Source organism: Pteronotus mesoamericanus, unplaced genomic scaffold (assembly GCF_021234165.1).
Source record: "Pteronotus mesoamericanus isolate MK-2021 breed Mesoamerican mustached bat unplaced genomic scaffold, CSHL_Meso_final contig_291, whole genome shotgun sequence".
Classification (NCBI taxonomy): Eukaryota; Metazoa; Chordata; class Mammalia; order Chiroptera; family Mormoopidae; genus Pteronotus; species Pteronotus mesoamericanus.
The window spans coordinates 10,237,066-10,252,298 of NW_026555124.1; the positions used below are offsets into that span (position 1 = coordinate 10,237,066).

Genomic DNA, 15,233 nt, shown 5'->3' on the forward strand with positions numbered 1-15,233 from the left:
AATACATAATACAGTCCCACTGATGTTTATGATGTATTGAGCTCATTAGTTTTACCACTCTGCATCACCAATGGCTTTTGCAAATACATAGTCTCTCCCTCCAAAACACATAACACCATCTTTCAAATAGAATTTCCATTTGTTCTTGCTTCGATGAATCTGGAGGGAGAAAAATAGTCTAAATTAATTAAAGTCAAAGGATTATTTATATTTCTTTAAATATCACATAATCATTCTCACCCTAAATGGGAGTTCTTTAAAAATAAGGCCTCCTCAAGAAAGTTCATTCATTCATTCAGCAAATATTTGAGGTTCCTATGTGTCAGATATTGTTTTAGGCACTGGATATATCAGTTTTTAAAAAGATATGTATATACATACATATATATTTTAACAAACAGAAAAGAATCCTACCTTTGAAAAGTTTACATTTTAGTAAGGATGAGGGAAATAGAAATCTAATAAATACATGAATTATACAGAATATTAACAGCTGATAACTGCTATGAAAAATAAAACAAGAAACAGAACATCACAAATACAGAGGTAGGGTTATAATTTTAAATAAAAGAGTCGGAGTGGGCCTCATTTATGAGGTAACAGAAGCAAAGATTGAAGAAGGTGAGAGATAAAGCCAGGAAGATGTTGACGAGTGAGCATTCCAGGCAAAGAGCACAGAACTGCACAGGTCCTAAGGAGGAGATGCCTGGGCTGTTAGGAAGAGCAAAGTGTTCAGGATGTCTGCAAAGGAATAAACAGAGAGATGTAGTTAACATTATGAGAAATATTTAAAAGTCACGTTTCATTTTGAAGAAAAAGGCCACAATAAAGCACTGGGTAAGGTCAGAAGATAAAGCTTATAATCTATTAGATTCTATTGGCTGCTCTTTGAATTCAGTGAATCAGCCTAGATACAGATGAAATAAAAACTATAGAAACCTACTACACCTCAAGAGGTAAGAAATTATAAAATCACTGTTACCCCTGGGTAAACCACAAATGACTACATATTTTATAAACCTTAGGTTTGTGTGATCTGAAATCAAGGTTAAACATTAAACCTTAGTTGTTGACTGCAAGTAGTCAAATCAAGAAAAAGAAGTCTATGATTACTCTTCAGATGCATTTTGTGAAAGCATAAGAAAATGCAAAGGATAAACCCCTATTTGTGTTAGAAAAGTCCTAATAATAGAAAATTTTTTCTCAGAGATTGATTCCCAAATTTTTACTTGCATGTTAAAAAGTCTCAACACAACAGTGACAACAGAATCCTGAACAATGGTATTAAGATTTGAACAGAATTAGCAGAACAACAATAGCAGTAACGACTCTTTCAAGTAGCTTTATCAAGTGACTATATTTATTCTAAAAAGGTATCTAAGGTTCAATATTAGAAATGTATTAATATAACAAGCATATTAGAGACAGACTCAGAGAGCTAGAGAGCAGGCTGACAGCTCTGGAGGGTGCATTAGGAGGTAAAGGGATCAAGCAAAAAGGAAAAAGGACTCATTGACATGGTCAACAATGTGGCGACTGAAGTGGGGAAGGGGACTATAAGGAAGATAAATGGTAATGAAAAATATAATAAAAAATAAAGTTTTTTTTAAAAAACTATGAGTCCTGGCAGATGTGGCTCAGTGGATTGAGTGACGGCCTGCAAACCAAAGGGTAAACAGTTCGATTGCCAGTCAAGGCACATGCCTGGGTTGCAGGCCAGGTCCCCATCAGGGGGCACACGAGAGGCAACCACACACTGATGTGTCTCTCCTCTCTTTCTCCCTCCCTTCCCCTCTCTCTAAAATAAATAAATAAATAAAAAATTTTTATAAAAAACTGTTGCTACACCTAAGGAGACAAATTATATAATCATCTTCAATGATACTTAAAAAGCACTTCATAAAACTCATACTTTAAGTTTTTAACTCAAAATAAGAATCAAAGGCTATGTCACACACACACACACACACACACACACACACACACACACACACACTCTCCTACCTCAGTCTGAAAGCCATTGCCTCAATGCCTAGAGGAGAAAACCTAAAGGTATTCCCACTAAAGTCAGGACATAAAGTTAGGCAAAAAAGAAGTCAAGATATAAGAATTAGAAAGGATGGAATAAATTTGCAGATGCAATAACCACATGCATGATAAACCTAAAATAATCAATTTTTAAAATGACTAAATAAAAATTCAGTATTGATACAAAATATACAGAAATTCATTGCCTTTACCTATACATGTGACAGTTTAAAAATATAAAGAAAGAGCCCATTACCACTGCAACAAAAGAGATTAAAAAGTTAGGACTAAATTTTTAAAATAGTTCATCTACTGGCACCATTCAACACACTCTTCTCTTTGAAATACTTTCCTCACTTCAATTCTAGAACACTCCTGGTTTTCCACCTAACTCTCTGGCCACTTCTTAGTTTTCTTTACTGATTCCTCTTCATCTCTCTTACCTCTCAGTTTTAGAATGTACCAAGACTCTTCTGTTTATATTCTCTCTTGGTGGTCATAACTAATATCATGGCTTTAAATACCATCTATATGCAGACGGCTCCTAAAATTTATATATCTAGTTCATACCTCTCCCCTAAATTCCAGATTCTCATTCAACTGCTTCACCATCTCTTCCTGAATGTCCAACAAACATATCAAGTTTAAAACTAGGACACTGATAACCTTGCCCCCAAGTCTCACAGTCTTCCCCCTCTCAATGGGGAATGCCCACACATTCTTCTAAGTGCTCAGGTCAAAAACTTCAGAGACATTCTTTATGCCCCCTACTCACACCCTATACCCAAATCCATCAGTAAATGTTAGTTCTACCTACAAAACATATTCATATTCCAGCCACTTCTACCAACTCCACTACTATTACTATGACTCTTGTCTAAACTACAATCATCTCTCACCAGGATTAATGTCTGCCTTACTAGTTTGCTTGTTTTCACCCTTGTTTCCCTTCAGTCTACTATAAACATAGTAGCCAGGCTAGGTCTTGTTAAAAATATAAACCAGATGTCATTTCTCTGTTCAAAACTCTACAATGACTTCCCATCCAAAAACTAAAGTCCTTAAAATAGACAAGATCCTGCTCTTCACCTCACTTACTGCTCTGACCTCCTCACTGTTCCCTGAACACACAGGTATTTTTCTACCTAGGGATTTATGTATTTACTGTTCCCTCTATCTAGAATGCTTACACCCAACTAGCCTCATGGTTCATTCTCTTACCCCCTTTTAATCTTTACCCTATCACATTCTTCAGAACATCCCACCTTAAATTGTAACCTATACCTCTCCTTTATATCATTAAAATACCAACTTCTAATAATTTAATATAATCTCAATGAAAATACCAACAGGGTTTGTTTTGAACAATATAGGCTGATTCTAAAGTCAATACAAAGAAAGAAATAATAACACCCAGAAAAATTCTGGAAAAGAACACCATGAAGAAATACTAGTCCTACTAGATATTAAAAATCTCAATATTTAAATCAATGTAGTACAGGCCAATGAACAGCCAATAAAACATAAAATCAAAAAGTAGGCCCAAATACACAGAGAAATTTAGTAAATGATAAAGAAAGCATTCTCTTATCAGTGCAGACAAGATAAATTTTTCGATAAATATTGTTAGGAAAAATAGGTAGCCACCTAGAAATAAAGTTGTAACCTTATGTCACATTATACACCAAGATAAACACCATATCATTCAAGATTTACAGTTTAAGAAAGAAACCAAAGCAATACTAGAAGAAAACATGGGTGAATCCCTTTAAAATCTTGAGGCAAGAAAATACTTTCTATTCATGACTCAAAATTTAGAAGCCATAAAAATAAAGATTGACAAATTCAACATCTGCATGAAAGAAAGAGAAAGCATTGAAAGCAAACAGAGGGAGGATTTCTGCATATAACAAGGCTAATTTCTCCCAAAATAAGAGAGGTCTTATAAATCAATAGACAAATTTTATGAACAAGCAATTCACATAAAAGTAAATACTAATGGCCCTTAAACAAAAAGTTAAAAATTTCACCAAGACATCATTTCCAACTTTCATAATACCAAAGATCCAAATGTCTCATTATACTCTACTGGCAAGGCTCTAGAAAAAGAAAAGTATTCTTAAACACTGTAATGGGAGTATATACTGGAATATCCCCCAGGAGAGCACTTTGGCAAAATCTAACATATACATTTGCTCTTTGACCCAGTAATCTCACTTCTGGGGATTTATTTAGTAGATATAACCACACATATGAAATGTTTTATCTACATGGTCATTCAATAGCAAGCAACTAAAAAATAACTCCAATTCATCAGTAGGGGATACGTTAAGTAAATCTTAATAATTCTGCAATGGAATGTTATACAGCTATAAAAATAACAGCACGAAGATTTCCAAAATATATTATCACCCTCTTTAAAGGACAAGGTACAGAATATAGTGTTGTCTGTGCTACTTTTCAGACTTGTACTTGAGTAGACTCTTTAAATATAGTAAGAAACAAATATAACTTGTTACTTATTTGTACTCAAGGCAGGGACAGAAGCTACTGGTAGAAAGTAAAAATGGTGAAAAAGTAGGGACCAGACTTTTTATGGTATACCTTTTATAGAGTTTTGTTGTTTTTAACAATGTATATGCTGTATCAATTCAAAACACACACACAAACCCACACACACAGAGGAGCTAGAGATACTACGCTACACAATTAACAATTATTCATTGTACTAGCATCTAAAGGACAAAGCCAGCTATAAGAGTTTGATACTGTTAAATGAAGATGTAACATATTCAAATAGTTTCACATTTAACTGTAAACAGTGTCCTATTTGTAGCATAGAACACTCATCTATAGTAAAAGGTTTCATTTCACCATTAATCTTACCTATGATATCCTTATTACTTTACCCTTTATATTAATCTTAGACATTCCCTAGACTTCTGAAATAACATGTCCATATACTTAAGTAATTCTCACTCAGCATGTTGACTAGTAACCTTCATTTAACCATTTCTCATTGTGCATCTTAATATTTGCAAATTATTTTCCCTATTGATAACTTATAAATTTTAAAGGTGAATCCCGTATGTTAACCAAAGGAAAAATACACTTTTAAAAAAAAGTGCTTCTCAAAGTTTAAAGAACACGCAAATCATCAAGGGAGTCTTGTTGAAAATGCACATTCTACCCATGGACATGGACAACAGAGTGGGAACTGACTGTGGGAGAGGGGGGCGGGGTGGGATGGGTGGAGGAGGGCAAAGGGGGAAAAACTGAGACAACTGTAATAGAATAAACATGATTTAAAAATAAAAAATAAAATACAAAAAAATGTACATTCTGATCCACTAGCCTGGGGTAAGACTCAAAGTGCCTCATTTGTGACCCTCCCAAGGGGAACTGATGCTACCAGCCTTCAAAACACACTGAGTAGTAAAGTTCTTACAAGACCACTGAAAAGTCTGTTTACTTGAGTCTTTCAATACTACCTGAAACAAGTCAACTAATGACCAGAACTGGAAAATTACTTTTTATAAAAATTCCCTGCCACAGTGGTCTTTCCCATTCTAACCTTAGAGATGCATTCTCTGCAAGCTATCTTTTGACTTTATCACTCCCTTTAAAAAAACTTTTCAGTGGTCCCCCAATGCCTTGGTTTGCATTAAAATTTTTAGTATTTAAAGTATTAACTAATTGAAGAGTACCCTCAGACAACTAGTCTTGTTAACACTATACATCTAATATCACTCCTTCTATCTACCCCACAAGGTTGTTCTAAGAAATAAAACAAACAAAAAGTATAAGAAAACACTTTGAAAAATATAAAGCACTATGTAATTAATTACAGGCTATTTCCCACAATGAAGTACAACAAAGAATGCTCTATCCATAAAGGTCTAGAAAATTCTTTGTGCCTCTATGGAAGGCACATATAATTTAGTACCTTAAAATGTTTTCTTCATAGAAGGCAATGAACTGTTTATAAAGAAGTAAACTAAGTTTGGTCCCTTTTGTATTACTTATTCCTTCTCATGTTTATGTTTACCAGCATCTGAATTGCCATTTTCTCTCTGTATAAAATGTTATAGGGGAGGAAAAAAAACTTATTTTTAGAGAAAATGACTTATTTTTTCAATTCTAAACACCATCCTCTGTTTTATCTGCGTATATTGAAATTGTTAATGAAGAAAAGTCAAAGACGTAAACATGCATTAGTCATCAGAGAAGTGCAAATCAAAACCTCATTGCGGTACCAGTTCACACCCACTAGGAAGGCTAGAATCAAAAAGTCAGATTACAAATGTCAGTAAGAATATGGAGCAATCTAAACCCTCGTACACTGTTGGCGGGAATGAAAAATGACACAGCCACTTTGGCAGACAGACTGATGTTTCCTCAAACTATTATCACATGACCCAGGAATGCCACTCCTAGAGAGAAATGAAAATATATATTCACACAACTACTTGTACACAAATGTTTAAAGCAGCATTCTTAATAGCCAAAATGTAGAAACAACCTAAGTGTCCATCAACAGATGAATAGACAAAATATATCCATTCAGTGAACTAGTATTCAGCAATAAAAAAGAATGAAGAACTGTTACACGCTACAACATGAATGAAAGTTTAAATACTGTGTGAAGAAACTAGTCACAACAAACCACATAGTGCATGATTTCTTTCATATGAAACCCCAGAATAGGGAAATTTAAAGACACAGAAAGTAGATTAGTGGTTCCTCAGGCCTGGTAGTGGGGCTGGCAGGAAATGAGGAGATATAGTACTAAGAAATAATGGTTATGGGACTTCTTATTAAGGTGATGAAAATATTCTAAAACTGACTTTGTTAACAGTTTTAGTATATCCACGAACATACTAAAAACCACTGAATTGTACACTTTAAATAGGTAAATTGTGTTGTGTATGAATTACATCTCAAAATTTTTAAAAAATAGGTTAACACATAAATAATGACAAAAACTGGCCATTCTACTACATAATCACAGTTAAGTGTTTTTTTAAAAAAGAAGAAAGTATATTTTAGTTGCTAAAGATAAATTGGTACTAACTTACTTTCTAGGCCAGAAACCTGAGAGATACCTTCAATCCTCCCTCGTCGATCATTCTCTAAAATCCAACTAATCACCAAGTCCCACTGACTCTCCCATCATAACTCTGAAGCGTCCACGTTTTACACCGCCATCCTTGGTCTGGGCTCTGGTTACTTCCTGTCTGCATTATCCCTGTTCTTACTATTTTCCTCTTTCAAATCCTCAAGCACTGTCAATTCCAATAAAACCCAATTAGAATTTTCTCAGTAACATTTGTAGAAGACTAATGTCCCCCATGTCTGGATTTCTCCCACCAGGACTCTGGAGTTTCCAATCTGCTCCCAACTCTGTTCCCCACCCAGCCTCCTCTCCTCACACCCCCCAAAGGAGAACACTTTAGTCAAGGCACAGCTATCTTCACGGCCCCTTGTATATTCTACATGCATTCACTGCCCTACCTTTTATTAGGCTATTCCACTCTAACTGCCTATTCTCCACACTTATCTATATCCTACAAATCATTTAAGACCTACTTCAAAGCCCCATATCACCCATGAAGGATTTGTGGAGAACTCCAACTGCAAATGATTTCTTGCATCTCCTCACCACTTTTAAGATATATTTATACGTGCCACATATCTTAGCAGTTGATTTACATGCCACTCATCTTAGCATCTGACTTACCTGTCACATATTTCAGCTTTTAATTTACCTACCACCTTATTGTATGAAATTCTATTATTCCATACAGAAAAATCTTGTTTCAATAAGACTGCCACCTCCTTGAGACAAGGACTATCACTTTTTTTTTTTAATCACTGAGACCACCAGAACAGTGTTACACCCAAAATACGCCCCCAAAGTGTGTACAATTAATTAGCTATTTCATGATTAATTTAACTGTGAACTAGAACTTACCATCATATGATCAATCACTTTACCTATTTTTCTACTATTAATGCAATTAATAAACCCAAAGTTTAAAATGGGAACACAGTACCTTGTCATATTGACACACAATCACATTATCCGTGTCAAATAGGTCTGGTACATCCTGCTCACTAACATCATCTCCAGAATTTAAAGGGTCCTAAAGGCAAAAGATGGTCACATTAAGGAATTTAATGATGTTTTGAATTTTTTAAAGATAGGCACATGTAAATAATGGAACTTGGAGAGACAGAATAGTAGTGTACTTAAAAGTCAAATAGCTTGAGCTTGAATCCCAGCTTGGCCACTTAATAACTGATCTTGGAAGAGTTATTAAACTCCTCCTAGCTCAGTTTTCTCATCTGAAAAAAATGAGGATAGTAGGAAGACCTGTAGGGCAGTGGAAATGTCAAATAATGTAAAGCAGTTAAAACTTAATCTGGTACCTGGAAACATATGTAAGGACATCATAAATAATAGCTAATACTACTTACATGCTTCTTAACTACCATATCCCATGAAGATCTTAGTACATTTATTAGGATTAGAGTAATACTATATGCCTCTACCCTGGCTGCCTTCTTTACTTCCACTGTCATACCCTAAGCTTCCCACAATCTCTAGTTAAGACCAACAAATATAGTAGCTGATTCCTAAATAATTAACACTGGTTTAAATTACAGTTTAATATTAAAAGTTTAAATCCTAGAGTACAAATAAGTCTCATTTTAACACTAAAGACAGTGTTAATCTTAGTTGTTATTCTTCTTGTTTCCAAAGTAAAGTACAAATGTTATAAATTTAATAAAGTTTCAGCTCAAAAGTAATCCTCACCTCTTCCACAATGTCTATTTGAGGGCCTTCATTATCACTGCTGTTAACAGTTGAATTTCCATTTGATATATTGTCGGCTTCTCCTTCAAGTACTTTCAGGTCTCCTCCATCAATAAGTCCTAAAAATTCATTCTCATCTACATCCCTTGTACTTCCTATTTCATCATTGGAAGATGTATCACCAGTTCCATCTATTTGAATTATTTCATTAATATCATCATCGGTTATTTGAATGCTTAAACCTGTCTCAGAATTATAATCCTAAAAAGAAAAAGAAATGCAATAAAGTTTTTCAAGTAAAACAATGTATATAAAACATTGAATCACATAAAATAAACATCTCACAAGTGGTAACTTAGAAGTGTTTCTTTCCTATAAGATCATGTTCCCTAATTTTAAATTTTAAGACACCCCTAGCATTTCTATGAAACAAAAATAATTTTAAGTTATAAAGTAAACCCACTTATAGTCATACATAGACAGCAAATGAGTTCACTACTTTAAGATAGTATTTACCAATGTTTATATATCTTAAATTTATATAGTACCTGTTAGGTTTTAACTATTTCATATTATTTTAAACAATAATTCAGTGAAATGGAAAAGGACAAGTGACATAATGCTCAATGGACAAATAAAAAATATAAAGAATTGTACTAACTGAAATAAGCAAAATACAAAAAGATAAATATAAATCAAAACTGATGTAACTGAAAAAGAAACAGACAAATCCAAAATTACAGTTGGAAAATTCAACATTCCTCTCAGTAATCAACAGAAAAAGTAGACTGAAAATCAGTAAGGATGTAGGACTGAACAAACCAATTAACCAACTTAACCTAATACTCCACCTCAAAATAGCCAAATTATATATTCTTTTAAAGAGCATACAGAAAATTCACCAAGAGGACCACATTCTGGGCCATAGAGCAAGCCTTGCCAAATTTAACATGCACAAAGTACATTCTCTGAGCACAAAGGAATTAAACCAGAAATCAGTAACAAAAAGATGTGAAAAATCCCCAAATATTTAAAAATTAAAAAATACATTCCTCAATTCCCATGCGTCAAAGAGTAATTCATAAGAAAATTAGAACAATTTTAATTGAATGCAAACAAAACATCTCAAAACTTGTGAGAAGCAGCTAAAACAGGGCCTAAAGGGAAATTTATAGCATTGAAGAACTGTATTAGGAGAAAAGCAAGTTACAAATCAATGGCCAAAATCCCACTTTAAGAAACTAGAAAGAGAAGACCAAATTAAGTTCATAGCAAACAGGGAGATAATGAAGATAAAAAGAAATAAAGGAAATTAAGAACAGAAAAAAAATAAAGTCAATTAGACTAAAAGCTAATTCTTTAAAAAAATTGATAAGCCTCTAGTCAGACTGACAAATAAAACAAGAAAAAAACAGATATTAGGAATTTTAAAAGCAGTGTTGCCAAAGATCCTGAAAAAAAGGATAAGGAGAAAAAAAAGACATGGCAAGGAATTGAGAGCATTTTGAAGAAAATAATGACTGAAAGCTTCGCTAACCTGGTGAAGGACATAGACATACAAGTCCAGGAAGCACAGAAAATAACAAGCATGATGAACCCAAAGAGGTCCACACAAAGATAATCATAATTAAAATACCAAAAGTTAAAGACAAAGAGAGAATCCTAAAAGCAGCAAGAGAAAAGCAGTTAGTTACATGCAAGGGAGCTCCCATATGCAAGGGAGTTGTCATTGTTAGCTGATTTCTCAACAGAAACTTTGTAAGCCAAAAGGGATTGGCACGAAATACTCAAATGATAAAAAGCAAGGACCTATGACCAAGATTACTCTTACCCAGCAAAGCTATCATTTAGAATTAAAGGACAGATAAAGAGCTTCCCAGAGGAGAAAATGCTAAAAGAATTCATCACCACCAAACTAGTATCATATAAAATGTTAAAGAACTTCTCAAAGATAAAAAGAGCAAATATATGAATAAAATGGCAAAAACTACATACCTATCAATAATTACTTTAAGTGTAAATGGATTAAATGTTCCAATCAAAAAACATAGGATGTATGAATGGATAAGAAAAAAAGAACCATACATATGCTGCCAAAAAGAGATCTAGTTGAGATCAAAAGACAGAGACTGAAAGTAAAAGAATGAGAAAGATAATATATGCATATGGAAACAAACAAAAGAGCCGAAGTAGTAATACTTACATTAGACAAAATAGACTTTAAAACAGAGGCTATATAGCAAGAGACAAAGAAGGACCCAGCAATTCCACTTCTGGATATTTTATGTAGAGAAACCCAAAACACTAATTCAAAAAGACACATTCATCCTTATGTTCATTGCAGCATTATTTACAATACCCAAGATATGTAAGCATCCTAAGTGTCCATCAATAGATGAATGGATAACAAAGAGGTAGTTCACATATACAATGGAATATTACACAGCCATAAAAAAGAGTGAAATCTTGCCATTTGTGACAACATGGATGAACCTGGAGAGTATTATGCTAGGTGAAACAGACAAAGACATATACCGTATGATTTCATGTATATATTGAATCTAAAAAAATGAAAAAACAAAACAGAAACAAACTCATATATAGAGAGAATAAATTGGTGGTCTCTAGGTAGGAAGGTGGCTGGGGAGATGGATGCAAAAGGGGAAGTGATTAAGGTGTGCAAATTACCAGTTATAAAACCAGTACAGTTATATTAATCTAATCACTGTTGTATACCTAAAACTAATATAATATTGAATGTTAACTATAATTTAAAAACAAAAAAATTATATATATTTTAGTTATTATTTTTAATAAGTATAAATACTTTTATATTTATATGTAAAATATTTTTATATATAAATTTATACATATATAAATATATATGGTCTGTCCAGAAAGTATCCAGCCATGCACTATGAAAAATAGAGACATTTATTGAAGAAGACACAAGATACAGGAAACACCGTATATAGGACAACGACATCTGAGTCCCCTTCAAAGTAGGCACCCTGGGACCTCACACAGTTCTCCCAATTGCCATCAGGTGCCCCCATCATACTTTCTTGAATCTCACCAACAGTATGAAATCTCTTCTCTTTCAAAGGTGATTTTAGTTTTGGGAAAAGCCAGAAGTTGCAGGGTGCCAAATCTGGGCTATAGTGGGGCTGAGTCACCTGGGTGATTTGATGTTTCACTAAAAAACTCTGCATGAGACATCATGCATGAACAAGTGTGTTGTCGTGATGAGGCTGCCAATCACCACTTGCCCTTAGCTGCGTCCTTCTGAATCATCCAAATAGTTTCCACAGAGGAATGTTAAAGCGTAATGAAAAATTTGATGCAGATTTGCTCTGCTCATTCAGCCATTTTTAATGTGACAGCCACACAGTACACATGCTCACCTAATGGCATCTACCACCCCCACTAACTAATACAGTGAAGTCGTCATTGTTCACACATGCACATTCCAGTCCACTCTCCTTGGCTGCAAGGTTATGTCAATGTTGGGCAAACTGTTCACATTATATTAACAATGGTTGGACTTTTTCCAGATATCCAATTAACTGAATTCTGAATTCAAATAACTATTGATATGATATTTCACCTTTTAGAGGAATAATAGAATGGATTTAAAGGAAAAATAAAAAATATTATTTGAAGTTATATAGTCTCTCATCCCCTCTATCCATTTCTCATCATATATTGATTTTGAGATAGATAAGTGGTTCTTAATCTTAGTTAGAGACTACAATCACTTCAGAAACCTCTGAAACACTGATGAGTGGAATCCCCTCAAGACCAATTAAATCTAAATCCCTTGGGGGAGACCTGAACATACTTTTTTAATGTCTCGATGATTCTAACATTTAGCTAGGATTGAGAAGTACTGAGCAAAATAAAGAACCATAAATCCTGTTCTTTAAAAGCTTATATTCTAGCATACATTAATGTGTATATATTCTTAAGCACTAGATACACCTATTAATAAAATGTACCTCTCAATGCAAACAGGACATTTTAGTGTATATCCTTTACTGCATAATAACAGATACATGCTTAAGCTGCTGTAACAACATAGAAAAGATGCATCCAATCTAATAATGAAGGGAGAGGGATAGATATTAAAGTAAGATTTCTGGAGGAAGTAATAAATGGCTAAATAGGAATTGACCAAAGGAAAGGATGGCAAGAAGAAAATCCAGGCACCAAGCACAGAGAATAATGAAAGCAAAAACAGAGGCAGGAAACAAGGTTAACACAGAGATTCACTTATAGTTGGTTTGGTGTTCCCAGTAAAGTAGTAGGCATGAAATAAAGGAAGAGTAAATAAACTCTGGCTGAGGAAGAACACAGAAGTCCTTGCACGCCACGTGAAGGAGCTTAAGCTTTATCCTGCAGGTGATGGGTAGTCAGTGATGTATTAAGCAGGCTGCTTTTGGGGGTAACTCTCTGCTAGCCATGAGGAACAGAGACTAATAGATAACGTTCACTGAGCACTTACCATGTGCTAGGCAGTACGCTGCTGAGCATTTCACACTGATTACCTCATGCAGTCCTCCCATCACCACAACTCTATGGTAGATACTATGATCTTTCTTTTACAAATAAGGAAATAGTAACTTGCCCAAGTCACATAGTTATTAAGGGATAAAGAAGGGATTTAAAGTAATTCTGATTTCTGAAGCTTAACCTCTAGGATGGATGGACGGGGCAAGAGTGGAATGAGAACAGCAAAGACGATAGGCTAGTAACGTAGGAAACTATTACGTTATCCCACATGAGAAAATTCTTTCAATGACAGTAGGTATGAAGAGGGACCAGATTCCAGAAACTTTTAGTTTTACAAGTTATAAAAATCACATGAATCAGCCTTAAAAAGGCATTAAATTCTTACACATGCTACGACATGGAAGAATCTTAAAAATATTATGCTAAGTAAAATAAGCCAGTCACAAAAGGGCAAATATTGTATGCTTCCACTTATCGGATACCTGGAAAAGCCAGAGTCATAGAGATAGAAGTGGAACAGAAGATTCCAGGGGCTGAATGGACGGGGTAATGGTGCGTGACTGTTTAATGTGTATAACATTTCCATTTAAAATGAAAAAGTTCTGGAGATGGATAGTGGTGATGGCTGTACAACAATGTGAATGTCCTCAATGTTGTACACCCCAAAAAAGTACTGCGCTGTACACCTAAAATGGTTAAAATGATAAACTTCGTGTTATATATAGTTTCCAACATTTAAAAAAAGTTGTTAAAAAGCACATGATATAAGGAAAACAAGGAGAAAAAGGAGACAAAAGGTAACTGTAGTCTTTAGCTTGGGACAGCAGGTGGGCAGCGGTACCATGCAGTGTCTCTCATGAGGAACAATGAATTACTGTGACATTCTGGTAGATCTGTCTAGAAAGCAGATATGAGAATGAAACTCACAGCAGTAATGGGTTGAAAGTGTAGTATTCAACAAATAGGTGGTAGTTAAAACTATAATAATGCATGAGATTACCCAGGGAAAACCGGAAGACTATAAATGAGCTGAGGATAGAATCTTAAGAAACAGGAGGGGCAGATAATAGGAGGAGCTCATGAAGAAGCTATAAGAATACAGTCAAAAAGGCAAAGAATTAAGATAAGGCATCAAAATGACAATATTTGAAGTTGGGGCAATGAGAATGGTCCAGGAGGGCAGGCAAGAGATAAAGAAGAGTTAAAGAAGAATACCTATTTCCCTCCGATTTTATGGAGTTCTAATAAAGACCTGACTTTCTAGTTCTCTGTGGTATTTTAAGACTGGAAAACAAAATTCCTACAATGAGGAAAAACTAAACATAGTAACATAGACTTTAAAATAGGAGCACATCAAAAATTGTCAGGAATATATTTTATGAAACAGTAAGAAGGTTTCATTGAAACACTTACATAGAAACTTCAGATTTGTGGTAGTCTACACAGAAGTAAACAATTATAGCTAATTGTAACTTGCATTAAGCAATAAGACTTTCTGGAAAGCTACTTATAAAAAAAGAAAAGCTACTTATAAATTTTGAAAATTATATCAGTACAAACTTTTCCAGATTAAGAGCCATTTTAAAGATATCTTACAGTAAATTAATTTTAAAAATTGATAAAATAAATTTTGAATGTTTGTATTATGTTTTAAATATAGATCTATTTTTATTCTGACAAGTTACATAAAAAGTTACCCATTATATCACATGCCCATAAAGCATAACAGCACTACTATAAAGCTTATTATGGCACCAGAAGCTATTAAAAGCTCTATACACATCATCTCTGATAATTCTAAAAAAAAAAAAAAAAAAAAAAAAGTTGGTTTTAAGCCCAGTTTACAAAAGATAATTTCAGAATTCAGAGAGTA

At 34.1% G+C, this 15,233-nt stretch overlaps 1 protein-coding gene across 2 annotated transcripts in view; it reads right to left on the bottom strand.

Annotated features, from left to right (window-relative positions):
• Window positions 1-20: 20 nt before the first annotated feature.
• Window positions 21-15,233, bottom strand: part of GTF2A1L (general transcription factor IIA subunit 1 like) — a 32,104-nt gene continuing 16,891 nt past the window's right edge. For both annotated transcript variants that reach the window (XM_054575470.1, XM_054575469.1), the window contains 3 exons: window positions 8,849-9,109; window positions 8,085-8,174; window positions 21-159 (listed from right to left, as the gene is read on the bottom strand). In XM_054575470.1, coding sequence (XP_054431445.1) covers window positions 52-159; window positions 8,085-8,174; window positions 8,849-9,109 — 459 coding nt within the window. In that variant the 3' untranslated portion in view covers window positions 21-51. The remainder of the gene's footprint in view (window positions 160-8,084; window positions 8,175-8,848; window positions 9,110-15,233) is intronic.